This window comes from Trichosurus vulpecula, chromosome 3 (genome assembly GCF_011100635.1).
Source record: "Trichosurus vulpecula isolate mTriVul1 chromosome 3, mTriVul1.pri, whole genome shotgun sequence".
In the NCBI taxonomy this organism is placed as follows: Eukaryota; Metazoa; Chordata; class Mammalia; order Diprotodontia; family Phalangeridae; genus Trichosurus; species Trichosurus vulpecula.
In genome coordinates this window covers 129120260-129138208 of record NC_050575.1, presented here as the reverse complement: position 1 = coordinate 129138208, position 17949 = coordinate 129120260, and the positions used below count along the sequence as shown (strand labels likewise).

At 41.3% G+C, this 17949-nt stretch overlaps 1 protein-coding gene across 1 annotated transcript; it reads right to left on the bottom strand.

Annotated features, from left to right (window-relative positions):
- Window positions 1-723: 723 nt before the first annotated feature.
- Window positions 724-16570, bottom strand: ARPC5L (actin related protein 2/3 complex subunit 5 like). The gene is made up of 4 exons (XM_036748876.1): window positions 16270-16570; window positions 8487-8559; window positions 6529-6705; window positions 724-1625 (listed from the first exon to the last, which is right to left on the bottom strand). Exons 1-4 carry the CDS (start codon window positions 16431-16433, stop codon window positions 1563-1565), a joined length of 477 nt encoding a protein of 158 aa, XP_036604771.1. The 5' UTR covers window positions 16434-16570; the 3' UTR covers window positions 724-1562.
- Between the last annotated feature and the right edge of the window lie 1379 nt (window positions 16571-17949).

The window sequence follows — 17949 nt, the reverse complement described above, 5'->3', positions numbered from 1 at the left end:
GCACAGCCAGGGATAGTGCAAAGATATGAGAGAAGACCTAGGTTCAAGTCAAGAGTTGTCACTTTCTCCCACTGTGCTTTGATGAGTCCATTTGCAAAATGAAGATATCTATACTTCATTCAGGTTGACAATGAAAATGTGGCTTTGTAGAATAAACAAAGATGATAGGTAATAAAAATTACAAACAGTATTTTATCTTTAGTTGCTCATTAAAGAAAATTTAGTTCACAATAGAGCAGAAGCAAGTTTACTTTTATTTAACATGAGTTAACACCACTCTCAGGATTTGAGAAAGTAGAGTTAAATAGCTTGTTTTCACCTAATACTTTATGATTTTCCTTATTACCACCCTCATGAATTAAGCAGCAGTGTCTCCATTTTACTGATGACGCTGGCTTGTTTAAGGTCATACAGCTAGTAAGTGGTGTAACCAAGACTCAAATCCCCTAATCCCACCAACCCCACCAGTTCTGTGCTAGATTCGATTCCTGTTTTCTTACTGGCCTCCACCCATTTCTCATGGGTGGTTTTTTTGGTTTGTTTTTAAGCAAAAGGAAAATCTGTCTTTATTAGTAAAACTATTTTCTGTGTTTAGGAAATTCTATATGATACTCTACACTGTGATGACCTCCTAATCTATGACCAACACCAGCATTTTTTGCTCTTTTAAAACACCCCTTTGAGAAAGCCATATAAAAACACTGTTAAAATATGGACAAAGTATTAAATGTGGTTGGTACTTTATTAACTTAAGAACCAAGATGTACAGACAAGGTAAACTTGAAGTTGTATGAAACAATAAATATTTAAACACCAAACATCATTTTGCCTTCCTGTGATCCATCAGCTTAGGTAGTGATGCAGAGCTAATGGCCTGACTGCATGTAGACTAGACCCACAAGCTGCATCCATCCACATGGCTTAGGAGCCAAGACGTGCAGCTCTCCTGTTCTTAGTCAGTCTCCCTAAACAACTCAGAACCCCCTGCCATTTAGCATCACTCTTCTGTTTTACTGGATGAAACACACCAAAAATTAATATACTAATGAGTGAAGAGCTTTATTGATCCAGCAGGCACTTTACAATAAAAATCAGCCCCAGAGTCTGCCTCCCTCCTCTAGGAAGACTATTTCTGTACAAACCCTCAGATTCTTTGAAAATATAACACCAAACAAGCACTCCCTTTCCAAGCAGCAAAAATTCTACACCTGCCAAAGGCATCCCAACATTCTACATCAGCAGTGCCCAGGAGCATCCACCAGCAGAATGAATCCTCCTTTCTCCAATATCCAATTTCACTGGTGGCAATTCTCTTACTCCCAGGCGAAGGAGAATGTCAGATCATGTGCAGGATTGAGAAAAGGCAGCAGCAGAACATTGGGTTTCCCCCCCTCCACCTCAAAAATAAAAAGCATTTTCAACAAATGAATGGTCTGAAATAGATTCACTGTAGTTTTGGGGAAGATGGGCCAGTGTCATCTCCATTATTCCTTCTTCCTTGTCCTGGGTCCCCCAAACTCTTCTGGTCTTCTCAGTGCAAGTTAAAAAGTCTTTTTTTTTTTTTAAACAGTTTTTCTTGCTGTGAGAACTCTTATTATGGAACCTAGACCACCTACTGCTAATGCCTATTGGAGTGAGAAAAGGAGACCAATGGTACAGGTTAGATCATTTAGCCACAAACATTGCCACCCTACCCAATTAGTTATTATTAGTTATACATTTCTATAGCACTTGAAGGTTTACAAAGTACTTTCTTCACAATACAGTCTCATGAGGCAAGGAATGCAAATCTACTTTTTAAGAGAAGCACAGTCCAAATAGCCACTTTCGGTGCTGGGACCCAGCCTGTTTTCCTTAGTATATTTATAATGTTCTTCCCATTGTATCCAACTGCATATGTTCTAATCTTTATCTACTAACCACCAACTGACCAAAAACGAAAAAGTCTGTCTCACAGCGTGTGTCCGTCCCTATTGTTTAAGGTTTTTAAACAATCTGAATGACTGCTTGTCAGGGAGTTTACAAAGGAACATCCTACTCGTGTCAATGTTCACCTAGATGACTGCCCTTCCAGCTCTGAGTTCTATGATTAAGAGCCATCAACAAGAAGGGATTTGTGTGACAAAAATGATTTCTGAGGTCCTTTCCAACTCTATGTGCTTAATTTTTTTTTTTGAACTAAGCCTCCTGGTGAGGAACTACCTCTGCCAATGTAGCTCAGTTAGTCTTAAGAGTTGTTCAAAATACTTAAGCTCAGTCAATACACTGGCAGATGCTACTACATTTAGTCAGAACGCAGTCCTTGCCCCCTCGGAGCTTTGTCTAGTAGGGGATTATGATTAGAAAGATACAAATGAAGTGATAGGGACATAAAGTCCATAAGGTGAAGTAGTGATAGGTGTGGGATCCCTTCCTAGAAAGTGGCTTTTCAGTTAGTCTTTTAAAAAGATGGGTATTTTAAAATTTTTCTTGCTTTCCTTCCCCCGAAATATAACTAATGCGGTAATGTTTTGTATGACTTCATATGTATAATGAATATCAGATTTCTTGCCTTCTCCCTGGGTGGGGAAGGGGATAGACAGAAGGAGAATTTGGAACTGAAAATAAAAATAAAAAGATGGGTAGGATTTCCCACTCTGGGGCAGTGGTGAGAGGGGAAACTTCATATGTTTGGAGAATAGCCTGAAAGCACAGAAGATAGGAGATCTTGGGCATATTCAGAAGTAATCTAGTTTAGTTGGAGTACAGAAGGTATGGACATAGTCTAGAAAAGTAGGCTGGTGTCGGAATGCTAGCCTTAGGAGTCTGGACTATGTGATAGGCAAAAGGGAACCACTTAAGGTTTTTGAGCAAGAGAGTGATACAATCAGGGAACTACATCTTTAGACTGTTTGCAGAGGGTAAATCTGGGAAAATATGTTTTGGAGGCTACTGTAACAGTTCAGAAGAGTATAATAATTCATTTGCTGAGAACCTGCAAGGTTTTTCCTCAGGGCACCATAATGGCCAGAATCCTCAGCAGTACTTGGGGTGGGGAAGCTACCTACCTATTGCAACTTTCTATTATGATACAAATAATACTGAGTAGATGGAAATAACTGAGTAGAAATGCTTCCATCAATCAGCCAGAACCAGATGAGGTGGGCAGCCACATGAAAACATTTCTATGCTTCTATGGTAGAGGCATTATTTTAGGTAAGCTAAATTTGCCTTGGCTCTTTAGAAAGAGAAAATCATTCCTCTGGCACACACTACACGGTACTGCCTCAGCCAACATCATCATAACCAAATTCTCCTAAGACTTGGTGGGCCAAAGCACCAGAAAGAACAACTGATACCTCATTAAGGCTATCTTTTTTAGGCCAACAAGGTATGTGAAAACCACTGAGCATCACATTTATTTATAGTGCCGATCTGAGTGCATAGAATCAACTGCCCCTGTATGGCTGCTTCACCTAATAGGAATGCTTTCGTGGAAACAAGATGTTAGACAAGGAGTGTTTGTGTCACACATTTGTTAAGTAACAGAAAAGAACTATAACCTGTTCCGAAGACAGTACAACAGGAGAAAAACTGGATACCAGAGAGGGGATTTTTACAAGTAAACTCCTTGCAAAAGTTTCTTTTACTTCTTTCTTCAATCCCATTGCCATCATTCCACTGGAACTAATGATTTCCTAATCACTAAATCCAGTAGCCTCTTTTTATTCCACAATATCTTTGACCTTACAGCTTTTGACCCCTTTCATATTGGATACTTTTCTCCTATCTTGCTTCAGAGTCTGTCTCTGTCTCTCTCTCCCCTTTCCTCTTTGTCCGTCTCTCCACATTACCACCACTAATGCAAGTAGTTCCCAAGAATCTGGCACTGGCCCTCTTCTCTAGCTACTCTGACCATATCAATGCAAGATTTCGAAATCTGCATCCCCAATCCTGCTGTCCTGAGTTCCACACAAGCACCTCTAAGATATCTCCACTTAAGATGCCCTACACAGCACCCCAAAAGAAATCTGTACCACACCAATCTGATGATCTTTATCCCTAAATTTCCACCTTGTTTTCCATGCACAAACCTCGGATTTCTCAGGTTTCCCACCATCTTTCAATTACCACCAGGTCCTAATGATTCCAACTCCAAAACTCTCAATACCTGTCCCCTTCAGCCCATTGCCACTGTTCCAACCTAATTCAGGTCCTTATTATCACTTACCTGTACTACTGCAATAGCATCTTTACAAGTCTTCCTCCCTCCCCCAATTTCTCTCCAATCCATCTTCCATGTGGTTGCAAGAATAACCCTAAGCATAATCTAGTCATGTCACTCCTCTGCTCAAAAATTTTACCAAATAAAATGCAATCCCCTCTGTGTTGCATAATCTGGGATCTCCCTACATCTCCAGCCTTCTGTTATTTCCCCCTTCCATGCAGTCTACACTCCAGCCAAACTGGACTCTATTCCCCAAAAGTCCTGTGATTTCCTGCCACACTTGTCCTGTGCCTACAAGGAATGTCTTCCCTTTCTCCTTCACTTGTTAAACTCCTACCCATTCTTCAAAAACAAAACCTATTATCTTCAATGCTGTCACCTCTAGAAAGCATTCCTTGAACCGCTGCCCTCGTTCTCAGGACCTCAGAAAGCACTTTCTTGTACACCTTTCTTATGTGGCTATAACAACATCATATATTACCATTATCCAGGTTGCTTCATCTTACTAAACTAGACTTTATGCTCCACATGGACACCATTATATCTTATCTAAACTTGGTATTTTTTGTAACCTCTATCAGTGTCCTGCACACAGCAAGTAACTTCACAAATTGTTGCTGCTGCTGTTAATATGATCTAGTACAAGCTCTGCCAACGTATGAATTCTCTCTGGAGCATCCCCAAGTGGTCATCAGGCTTCTACTTGAATACCTTCAGTGAGAATGAACTCACTGTCCATCAAGTGAAAACTCGTAAAATATCAAGGCTAAAAGGGAGTTCAAAGATCATTTAATCCCACAGCTTCATTTTACCAATGAAGGAACTATAACCTAGAAAGGTGCAGTGACTTGCCTCCAATCACTCTAGATCATCTGATTCCATGCCCATTGATCATTCCAGTCCACTATGCCAACCATTCTACTAATGAGTGCCTTAGATTATCCAGAAGTTCTTCTTTACATTAAGTTGAAATCTTCCTTCCCAAGTGTCCCTCCCACCCCAGACAGACATTCTAATTCTGTCCTCTGGAGTCACTAAGAAATCTTGGAGGATCATAGTATTAGAATTGCTTTTTCTTAAAGTCTTTCCAACAATAAGAACACTTGCACTTCCCCTGCTAATTTTTCTTTCATAGCAAAAGCTATCTCACACACTAAGTAATCCTAGACAACCAATGAATTAGATACAGGGTTAACTTGGAGAATAGACTGACCTGTGTAACTACTTCAAATGACAAGTTCTAATACCAAACTTAAGAGGAATAGCCCATGTTGCAAAGTCTTTATTAATATTCAACCACTGTTATTCTTGAAATTATCTTCAAAGCTGTCCCATTGGTCACCTCTTTAGATAAGCCAAAGAATACTGGCTACCTATGTACTCACCTCTGAACAATTCAGTCTGTAAAGGAACAAGAAATGCAACTCCCCACAAGTTTTGCCACTGCAGGTACTGAAAATACCACACCTGACTTTGCTTAACAGATCAGGAAGGACAGCCTGACCTAGTCAGTGCACAAGCCATCATGGGCAAAGCCTGCCAGTTGCTCCTAGCTGGGATGTGCTATTCCTAGCCCCATTACTCAAAGAGTACATACTGTTTCCTAAGGTGATTAACCTTTCTAAGCCTTGAGACACCTGACCTGCCTCTCTCTCAGGGATGCTGTGTGAATCACACAATAGGAAAGCATTTTGTAAACCATCAAGTACTATAGAAACATGATTTTAAATAAATCATTGATGAGCATATATAGCAGCAGTATCTATTACATTGTAATATAGTATTACTGAATGTAACTAAACTCACTAAGGAGAGACCCCACCTTAAAAACATGCTCCTAGGAATTTTTCACCAAGATTGGGCAGAACACCATACACTCCCTATCTTCACAGAGAGCTCTGCCACTATGTATTTGACTTTTGGCAATCTCTCTTCTCCTTGACCCTCAGTTTTCTCATCTGTAAAATGGTGATAATACCACCACCACTAAAGTATTCTTCTGACTCCTAATTGCAGCCTGGAGCCTTCCATTCTTAAAGACTAGTTCTGGCAGGTCTTATAAAGCTGAAAAACTTCGAGGAACATAACAAATGTTAAGAACAAGGTGTCTACTTGCTAAATGAGATAGGCTCATTGCTAGAAGGCTGGCCACCATAACTCATAAAAACCAACTACCAAGGCTTGGAGAGGTGTTCCGCCTCCGTGAGGCACTTATGAAGTACTAAAGCAATTACAAGACCCTTTAAAATAGCGAGGAAATAGTGGCCGTGCACATGGCTCTTGCTTTGTGAACAGACCCCTGCGAAGGAAGAAACACGTACCTTCTCATGCCACTGAAGTAACACGGCGCTGCTATTCTCTGTGGGCTTTTCAAATCCTTTATAAATGTACTTCATTAACAAGTCAATGCCATTTCTGTCTAATGATTGTACAGCCTGCTCTATCTCACTGCTTTTAAAGTTCGTGAGCACTTTCAGTACCACTCCTTGGGCCCGTTCCTGCAAAGACAGAAGAGAGACTGGTGAGATCCAAGGGGCCCTTCTGGGGCAGGTGGCAGACAACACAAGGTGCCCACACACAGAGTGGGCAAGTGGGTGGGGCTCCATTTTTTCTTATAGGATCAGGAGATAATCTTGAGAACTAATGTCTGTCTGTAAAACAGACAACAGAACAATCACTTTTACTCTCCCAACACATTCTCTGATCATGAGAAGCAGTGAAGTACTGGGAATCAGCACTGGATTTGTAATTCAATCCCTGACTTGATGTCTAAGGTCTGCCAGCTGCTAACTATTTGACCTTAGTAAATCATTTTGCCTCAGTTTCCTTGTCTGTAAAATGAAGATAAATCTTGTACTACCTTACCCACAGATCTATTGTGAGAATCCAATGAATAAACACAAAGTGCTTTGTAAACAAAGCATTATTGCAATGTGAGCTATCACTGTTATCTATTTATTATTTAAAGTCATACATTTATCATTATACAGTCCAGATGCAGCCTCAGGTTATATCTAATTAACAATAACTAAGGCAGAGAAGCAACACTATACATTTCTACCTCACTGGAAGTCAAAAGAAAGGCACATGGCCCTTTTTTGGCTTTCCTGTATTGCTATAGTTTTACATATGACCTTGTGGCTACATTAATAAGAACAATGTGAAATTCCAATCTATTCTCATTTTTTGGGAGATCACATTTTATAAAGCTGATCTTTAAAATGTCATTCTCAAAAAGCTTTTTTCAAATAATCAGTATCTAAAAAGCATTTTTTGAAGCTCTTAAAGATATTACCTAGCCCATGAGATTGTAATTGTCATACTGCATGTCATGTACAAAATCATCTGGGTGGCACTCTCCTGTACTAGAAATAACACTGAACTCAGAGCCAGGAAACCTGACCTAGAATCTAGTCTCATCATTAACCAGGTGTGTGGCATCTGGCATGCCACTTTCCCTATCAGGGTCCTTAGCTTCCTTCTTGATTAAATGAGAGCAGCTAATCTCTTAAGATCTCTTCTAGTTCTACCTCATTCTCCCTTTACAATACTACCAGACTAATTTTCCTAGATAGCTACCTTCTCAGAGCCCTTCCCCACTTCTAACATCCTACCTTCCCAAGCTCCTTCTAGGACTAGCCAAAATCCAATCACAGGTCTCTCCCAGGGGCAAAATCCTAAGGTCTGAGAACCCTCCAAGTGCCAACATTCTACATCCTGATCCTGAGGTCCCTTGTAGAATAGATATTTTATACCCCAAGGTCCTTCCTGAAACCGATATTCTATGTCCTAAGGTCCCTATCTTGGTTTGTAAGGTTTTTTTGTATCATGGACTCCTTTGGCTGTCTGGTAAAGTCTATGGTCTCTCCAGAATAATTTTCTTAAATGAATAAAGTACATAGGCTAATAAAGGAAATCAAATAATGAAAGTTATAAAAATATTTTTCAAAAAGTTTTCAAGCCCTAGATTAAGATCCTTGTTGTATATTCTCAGGTCCCTTCCAACATCAACAGTCTTTTCCAGCACTAAAAGTCTATTATGCCCTACAATTTTCTTATTCTGTGCTGCTCCATAAGATTTTTTAAATTTCACAACTGGCTAAAAGAATCTGTAATAATGCAGAAGTTCTATTTTCAAATGAACTTTTAGCTCTCTGGGCAAACCCACATACAACTTTCTTGAAGCTGTGTATGATATGGCGCTGGGGGTAGTTTTCAAGATCCAGTCTGTGAAAATATGTACCCAATATCCCACTTCCAAAACTACTGTCCTGTTTACCTTTACTGCTTGATTCTTCGCATTGACAGGGGAGTTTCGTAAAGCTGCATGAAATGCTCTGAGCATGTCACCTGTGCATCACTGCCAGTCAAGGATCACTCTGATGGGAGAGAATTTTTAAGCCTGCTACACTAAACATGTTCACTAAGTTCTTAGGATCAAAAAGTCAAACAGGATCTTCCTCTCATTCTCTCTTCCCACCCCCACCCCCACTCCCAGCAATATGTAAAAAAGTGCAGGCAAAGAGGGCAGTCTACCCAGCAGTCCTATGCCCTGATGGGTAATTGTGAAGGCCCAAGTGGTGCCATGAAAAGTCTGAGATAAATTGCTCCCCCTTCAGTCTAGCCAAACTGCCTTATCTACTGTTACTCAGACCTTAAGGACCTTCTAGTCTCTCACCTTCAGGTTGCACAGACTACCTAGATTCCTTGAAGTGTGGCTCAAGCCCAACCTTCTATAGGGGGCTGTTCTAAAGTCCCCCAGCTGCTAGTACCTCTCCCGCTATGAGTTATTTACTCTGTGTGTTTACCTAGATTTACATTTGGTTCACCAAAGGACTAAACACCATACGGCAATTTTTGTCCTGGTAATCTCAAGCATCCAGCACAGTGACTGGCAACACAAATGTTTTTTTTTTTTTAAATTTGATCCTGTAGGACCAAATTTATTAACTTCTATGAGCCTGTTTCCTCATGTGTGAAACATCTATAAACAACACTTGCTGGCCCTCCCTCCCAAGCATCTTAAGTGCTATAAAAATGAGAATTTATTATTCAGAGAAAAGAAGTTTCACCTTTAGTCTCACCGCCTACGAATTTGCATCAAGACTAATTTAATCTCAAGACATTTCCAAAGTAAGCATAGATGCCTTACTTGCATTCAAAGAGGCTTTTATGATCATTAAACTCTCAAAGAAATGAAGATTAAACTATAAACTTTCACTGTCTTCTTCCAAGTCTGGCCTGAACCAGTGAAATCCCAAAGCACTGATTAATATCTCAAAATTAATCTAGTGAAAAATTCAGAACAGAACCTTTCTCTTCCCAACCTCAATTAGAGAATTTCATTCACATACATTGTTCTGTATTCAGAACAAAGTACATTAGAGAAAATCTGGGTTACATCCCCAAAGGTGACACTTATTTTTAGCTACATTACATTTGCTAGTCTTAATTTCCCCTTTTAAAACATTGTGTGGCCTTTAAAAAAAAATCCAAATATAGACCAAATACATACATAACCTCTGCTCTGCCAAGTCCCTGCATAGCTCAAACCAATGAAACTTCAAAATGAATGAATTCTCTGAGCCAAGTATATAAAGCAATCCTCCTAAATCTAATGAAGTGGCATCTGAATTCTTATATAGTTCTCTGCCTGACTGAAGACAAATATTCCCTCAAACGTTTATTTGTCTGCCCCTCTGCCCTATAGGTACATCACCAGACACACCACACAAAAAGCAGGATGGTGTAGTGAATAAATCACCAGACATGGGGTCAGAAAAAGAACTGGGTCAAAGCCTGATTCTGTCACTTGTAGATAAGAAACAAGTGATGGCCCTGAGGATGTCTAAGCTGAGCAAGAGAAAACTTAGAAGTGACATAATAGCTATTTAGAAGTACTTGTAGAATTATCACATGAGAGATGGATTAGACTTGTTCTGCAAGTAGGAAAAAATGGGTAGAACTTTCAGAGGCAGGTTTTAATACAAGAAAAAACTTCCTCATAATTAAAGCTATCCAGAAATGGGATGACCTGCCTCAACAAATAAATTTCATATCATGGGAGATTTTCAAGCAAGGCTTATATATTGTAGACTGTTATGACCTCTGTGGTCCCTCCCCTGAGATTCTGAGACATCTTGTGAGCTTAATCAAGTCACCTTTCTCTGGTTCTTTTTCATCTATAAAATGAAGTTGGACTCGAGTCTTTTCCCAGTTCTACTATACTATATGAAAATCATTTGTGTCCAATTTTTTCTTCCATATTTCCTCCATCTTTCCACCCCTCCCATATATCTACTCCCAGTGTTATCTCTTCTATCAAAAAAGTTAAAGTATTTGATATCAGTGACTTCCACTTGTTTGAATTATATTTTATTGTGATTGAGATTTAATTTGAATAAACCTTGTTACAGGTAAAGATATTTCCCAGCTCATAAAACTGTTGCCATGTCATAAACTTGGGCACTTCTTAAACTGTGGGTTTTGACCCCATAGTTTAAGAAGTACTGAAGGGGTCTCAAGTGGAAAAAGTTTAAGGAGCCCTGAGCTAGATAATTTAGGTGGCCTTGCAGCATACCGGGAAAAACATCAGAAGTCAGAAAACCTGGGTTTTAGTCCAGTTACCACTTAACTATTTTGTTACTTTGGGCAAATTATGTGCCACTTCAAGGTCTTAAGTTTCCTCATCTGTAAAATGTGGGGGATGGACTAGTCCCTTCTAGAGACTCATACAAAGTAATAAAGAGCACACATGGCAGGGTCAAAAGAATCCACGATACTATGCAATGAATACAACAATGGAGGGCTAAGAAACCTCATCACATACAATGTTAAATATTAATAGCATACTGTCAGATTTAAAGGACACATCCATCTTTTCTGTTAACAAATGGCAAACTAACTTTTTCAGGGAATACGCTTTGTAAGAGGATTTGCGGTGGACTGTATGACTTGTCAATAACACCTGACATTTACAGGGCATTTGAGCCTTACAAAAACCCTGTGAGGTAGATAGTTATGTCCATTTTACAGATAATGAAACAAGCTCAGAGAGGGTGACTTGCTCAAGATTGCTCAGCTGGTGTCAGGGATGTTATTTGAACTCAAGTTTTCTTGACTCCAAATCCAGCATTTTCCCCACTATGTCAGGCTGAGGCAACAAAACAACAAGTCACTTCTAAGTCTAATAGATGGTACTGTTTTGATATTCTGTTTATTCTCTTTATGTTTTAAGTTTCCTTTCTGTCTTAATCATCATGGTACTAAATCAGGTATTTGCAATTTCAGCCCTTTATCTCCAGTATGGAAGCAGCTGATGGTCTACAGAGATCAAACGAGATATTGTAGTTCAATATAAAATGTATTGTTATTTTAAGAAAGGGAAAAGACTGGTAGTCAGAAGACATTTGTTTGAGTCCCATCTCTGCCATTTATTAGCCCTGTGACTTTGGGCAATCACTTCACTTTTCCAAATGTCATTCTCCTTTTCTGTGAAATGGGTATAGACAGTCCCTCGCCTAAACCCTTACACAGGTGATGTGAGCATAAAATGAAATGTAAAACACTGTTACCTCTGTAAATAGGGAATACAAACTTTACCTATGCTACTTGTGTGATCTTAGGCAAGCCACCTAAGCTCTCTGAGTCTCAGTTTCCTCATTTATAAAAAGGGGGTGGGGGTGGGAGCAGACTAGATCAGGTTCCCTCTGGCTCTAAATACTCTGTTGCTATGAATGGCACAGTGGAAAGTGCGCTAGGCTAGAATGCCACTTCATCCCCTTTACCACTAGTGTGACTCTTAAGTTAATTAGCATCTCTGGGTCTGCTTGCACAACTGTAAATGAGAGGGTTGGTCCAGATGAACGTTTAGATGTAAATCTATGTATGATTTTAGGATCTGTAATACAATGAAATTTGGGAAGATTCCTGAAATCACTGTTTTACTATACTGGCCCTAAAGTTCAAGCCTATAAGCAAGATTTTGGGGAATGATTTGAGGAGGGGGAAGGGTACATTGGCAGAGGTCTCTGGTCCCTCCCCAAGGCAGACTGGGCCACGTGCCACCAAAAGCCTTGGTCCCCAAGCTCATCCTTTTCTCATCTTTTTTGATCTGCCCCTGTAGACCTCTGATTTCATCAGTAACTGGTGAGGAAACCACCTGTTCCAAATCACATCAGCAAAGGTTCTACAATTTATAGTCTTAAGAATGTTGCCCAGAGCACTTGCCCAGGGTAATAAAATCACTACAGATCAGAGGCAAGACTTGAATCCAAGTCATCCTGCCTCAGGGTGGCTTCCCATCCATTACACTAAGCAAGTTCCCTCTAACCCAGGCACAAGGTCTGCAACAGGTCCCTTTTCCCCTCACCTTCCTGAACCAAAACACTTTCCTAAACCCCTGAATTACCTGATGTTTTAGTATTTAATGACATTATTTTACCATGCTTGTTCCTGAGTTCATTCCAGAATGTATGTCCCCTATTATGTCCACCTCTGCTGATATAGTTTCTGTCAATGAATTGTTACATCAGTGTTAATAAAGGGATAACTGTACCTATATTATGTGTTTGCATAGGTGCGAAATATTTGAGTAATTTTATATTCCCTCTTTAGGTTTCATTATCTGGTTCTGTGCTGAGGGTAACAAAGTCTAATAAGCAAACAAGCAATGATTTGACCATTAGTTTCCTCTCACTGTATGTCTCTAAGCCAAGGCTGAATGACAGTTTGTCAAGGATGTATATGTAGAAGGGATTCTTATTACTGTGAGAATTGGATTAGATGACCTCTAAGGTCCATTCTGATTCTGACATCATGTATTCTACACAACAGCTAGTCCAAAGGGGAAAAAAAAAACCTTCTTCCTTTTTTGCAGTTGAAAGTAAATAACTTTCATCTCTGCCTCCATTTTGCTGATAGATATGATAGCAGAGGTCTGGATGCTACAAAAATGGGAATCCAGTCTTTTAAGATCCCATTTCTAGAAATGTTTCTATTCAGACAAAAAAAGGTTAATATTTAAAATATTCACTAGAATCTGTTAATACAAACAGAAATAGCACTATTTAATAAAAACTATGGTGAACTTAGAGATAAGAGTCTGTTTTAAGCCCCTGCTCCTTCATTAATAACCCCCTAACATTAAACAAATCACTTCTCTCTGGGCCTCCATTAGCTTCACTGTAAAATGAGGGCATGAGACTAGATCATCAGTTCTCAAGGTGTGGTCTGAGGTCCCCAGGAAGCCCTCAAGATGGTTCACAAGATCACAATTATTTTCATAACAATATTAAGATATTATTTGCCCATTAAAATATTCCTCTTTTTTCCAACCACCTATCTGTGTGAGGCTTGCTCTTCTTCCTTTACTTCAACCGAAACAATGTATAAGACTGACTGCAGAAGCAGAAATCAGCGTTATTAAACTACACATTAAAGAGATTTGCAAAAAATATGTAAAATAATGCCACTCTTCTATTTTTTTCCTTTTGGAAAAGTTATTTTTCATAAAAAATATTTATGTTAACATGTAGTGAGTTAATAAAAAATTAAATCATCAGTTTTAATTCTAAATGTGGCAAACATTAATAGCAGGGCAGCTAGGTGGCACAGTGGATAGAGTGCCAGGCCTTCAGTAAGGAAGACTCATTTTCCTGAGTTCAATTCTGGCCTCAAACAACTTATTAGCTATGTGACCCTGGGCAAGACACTTAACCCTGTTTGCCTCAGTTTTCTCATCTGTAAAATAAGCTAGATAAGAAAATGGCAAACCACTCCAGTATCTTTGCCAAGAAAAGCTCAAATGGGGGTCACAAAGGGTTGGACATGACTGACAAAGACTGAATAACAACAAAAATATTAATAAGTAAACCCCACAGGAACAAAAGCTCTTTGAGATCCTCAATAATTTATAAGAGTATAAAGGGGTGCCTGAGACCAAAAGGTTTGAGAACCCTTAAACTAGATGTCAAAAGTCTCTTCAAAATCGTGTGATTTCCTATGATCCCTGGTTTCATTTGAAGAATGCAGGCTATATTCCAATCACTACAGTATTAGCCACATTTTACAGAAATCTGAGACCCAAAGGGGTTAAGTTATTTAAATCGAATTCAAACCCAGGTCTTCTAACTTCAAGTACAGAGTTCTTTCTACTACCATATATCTCAAAAATTTTTAAAAGGAAAAGTATGCAATTAAAATTAGAAATAGCAAGGAATAGTAGACAGGAAACTGATCTTGAAGCCAAGACCTCTGACTCATAAGGGCTTTGTGACCCTGGGCAACTCATTGGACCTCGTGTTCTAGGCAACTTTCTAAGACACTAAGTTGCAGAGCAGATGTAGCCAATGCAAAGAGTGAGTTTCCTGAGAATTCCCTACAGCAGTGAAATCACAGGTCCTATCTCTATGCATAAAAATAATATCAATTGCAAGCCATATGCATGTTGTTTTTATATTTTAGCAAGTCAGATTTAAGGAAGGAAAAGTATGATTGGACCAAAAAAAGGAAAAGCATAGTCAGACCAAAGTGGTAATATCTGCACTATTGTCCTCACAGGATTGTTGTAAACCTTGGACATAAAAATGGCAGCCAACACAGGCTGTTAAATTTCCTCCACTTGAGACTGTTCCCTAGAGTAATCCTTATTTTCTGAGATGGGAGTCAACCAATTAAAGGATCCTTGGGTAAATAAAGGCTGCAAATTATAAGTGTCAAACATCTTTATTGGAAGTTTTACCAAAGAGACATAGCTGACTATACCCATTATTAAAATGAAGAATATTCTTCTTTCTGGAGTCATGAATAGCTAAGTACAACTTGATAACCATCCTGCTTATAAAGATTTCGTTTCTATAGCCAAAAATAAGACCACTTCCAGAGTTTAGGGAGCCTATTTTTGGCCTTTATGAGAAGCTGTCTCATTTTTTTTAAATCGCTAAAACTGCTTCCAACCTCAAAGGGAAACAATATGGAGAAAAGATATGCCAAACACGGAACGCTAAAAGTAAAAGATGGCTGTTGAAATAGCAAAAATATACTAACAGAGAATGAGATGAGGCTATTTTTAGAAGCCAAACATTCTAGGCAGGAGATAAAAAGTACTTCAGGGAAAATGAAGATTCAAGTCACAATTTTGAGGCAGTGGAAACCAGCACTAGTTCTTCAAGCTTTCCTTTCTATTCCCAGGCAGGGGTAAACTCCCAAATCCATGGGGCCTTCTTCTATTCTAAACCTGCTTCCCTCACTTCCCCTCCCCCACTGCACACCTATTTTTAACGAGGCTCGATCCCTGTCACAGCATGAGGGTATGAAGCATGGTTAATGAATGCAGATCTGTATCCGGGACTGCTCTGACCCCATCTATTACTCAGCACTGGATCACCTTGGGCACTCCCCAGACTGGGGCTGAGGAAAAGGGCCCCATTTCCCCCCACATCTCCACTCCGTAGGGTGGGGTACTATACAGTTAAAGACACCCACCTCTTCCACTTCTAAACAGGTAAAACCAACCACTCCACATTTTTCCAAACTTGGCCCATCCCTCCAGCCCTCACACCTGTATTCAATCCCAGGCCGGTGAGATGGGGAAATCAGGACTCGGGGAAGCCAGAGTCCCAGGGCTTCGGGGGCAAGTTCCGGGAGGCTGCCAATCTTTTTACACAAAGTGGGGGTGGGGGGGTGTAAATCACCAGACGAGTGAAAAAAGGTGCTGACCACCTGGGGAAGGGGGGGGCTCCCCTAGATAAACCTTTCCTAGCTTTAGCGGCTTCTACAATGAATGGGATAAGCTAAATCTGCAGGAAAGAACAAGGAGGAGAAGAGGGGACCTGTGGGATGCAGCTGGGTGGCGAAAGGTCTCCGAAATCGGGGAGCAGCCTTGGAAGGCTCTGGGGGTGACTGGGTATCGGGGGGATCGTAAAGACATTCAGAGACGGGGGCTCACTACCTTTCCAGGGTCCCTTTTCCCTTCCCCCCTCCCCCTCTCCTCGGGGTCTCTCCCTGCCCGTGCCCCCTCCTCCTCTCCCTCCCCGGAGCCCGCGCAGATGGCGGAAGGATATTGCCGCAGCAGGCTGTCCACCTCCCCGGGGTCTGGGTCCGAGTCCGGGCCCGGCTCCGCCGCCGCGGCCGCCGCCGCTTCTTCCTGCTCGTCCACGAACTTGTTCTCGTCGAACTCGTCGATGTCCACCTTGCGGAAGCGCGAGGACAGCGTGTTCCGAGCCATATCGGCGGCCGCCTCCGCCTGCCGCGCGACGCCGGGAAAGAGAAGAGAGAGCGCGAGAAGACCCCGCAGGGACAGCGCTCGGAGCCCGGCAACGGCCCCGGCAACGGTCCGGGAGACGACTCCGCCGCGCCGCGCGCCGCGCCGCGACGCACACCCGCTTCCGGCGAGCGCCGGAACCGGATGTTGATCGACTGGGGGCGGGGCATGGGGCGGGGCTGGAAGCAGGGAGGCAAGGAGGCTGCTTGACGCTGGCGAGGCCGGCCCCAGGTTGTTTCTCCGCGGTGGCTGCGGTGGCGGCGGCGGGGAGGAGGGAAGGGGCGTGGTGGTTAATAATCAGTGTAAACCGATGTCTCTACTGTGTGTGCTCCAGGATTTAGGGAGCGCTTTCCCCATCTGCAACAGCCCAGGGAAGTAAGAAGGGGTGAAGACCACTAGTTCTCTTCTGTAGATGAGTAACCTGAAGTCTAGAAAGGGAAGCCGGAGCATCTCTGAGGTCCCTTCCGGACCCAGCAGTCTGAGGATTTGTGAGTGATTTTGCCTAGCTGGCAGAGGGAGCCGACAAGCATTGATTGTCTTTGCTGTGTGCCGGCACTGCGCCGAGCGCCAGGGAGACCAAGAAAGGTTTTTAAAAAAGGAAAAGAAAAGGTCTCTGCTCTCAAACTACTGGGGAGACTATCCAAACAGCTATGAATCAATGACACGTAGAATATAAATTGGAAGTAATCCCAGAGGAAAGGCTTGTGCTTGTGCTTCGTTCTCGAAGAGGACGGTGGCATCAGGGAGATGATGACATGACTTGCAGTTGACTTTGATTTGAGTGAGGGAGGGCTGTGCCAGGTCACCAGCCTCACTTTCTCCTCCAGAGCCATCTGGGTCCAGTAGCCTGATGATGATAGTCACCAGGACGACTGGAGATGGCCCAGGATGCATTGGGAGACCCTGGCCCTTTTAGGCTAAGGCCTTTTCAGGTTCTCACTTTGAGTGAGGCCACGCCTATTCAGTGAATAGGCCCCTTTAATCAAAAAGAGAAAAAGGGAAGGCACTAGTAGGAGGAAAGAGTGGGAAAGGCTTCTTGCAACCAATCAAAAGATTTATTATTGCAATCAGTCATTCATTAAACATTTATTAAGCACCTATTATGTACTAAATTGTGCTAAATGCTAGGGATTAAAGAAAGAGGCAAAACACAATCTTGTCCAATCTTACAATCTAATGGACTTGAAGGAAGGAGAAGCTAGGAAGTGAACTTGATGAGGGAGAGAATTCTAGGCATGGAGGACCCGCTTTCCCCTTTAATCAGAGGGGTCCCAGAGGCAAAGGGTTCTGAGAAAGTAAGAGTACCACGGCTGATAGGTGACTGACTGCTAAGTGCTTTACAAATACTCTCTTTTTTGATCATAACTCTAGGAGACCCAGGACTATCACTCATCTTTGCCTTGCCCTTAGTGCTGATCAATCACAGATCACAATACATATAGTAGCTGTCCAATAAATGTTTATTGAATGAACCTTACAG

Bases quoted from the DNA above. Each gene is read 5' to 3' on its own strand.
- ARPC5L (XM_036748876.1), bottom strand. From the start codon at position 16,433: ATGGCTCGGAACACGCTGTCCTCGCGCTTCCGCAAGGTGGACATCGAC. The intron at 8,560-16,269 runs ATATCCTTCCGC...GCAGTGATGCAC, and splicing joins GTGGACAGCCTGCTGCGGCA to AGGTGACATGCTCAGAGCAT. The intron at 6,706-8,486 runs GTAAACAGGACA...CTGTCTTTGCAG, and splicing joins CGAAGAATCAAGCAGTAAAG to GAACGGGCCCAAGGAGTGGT.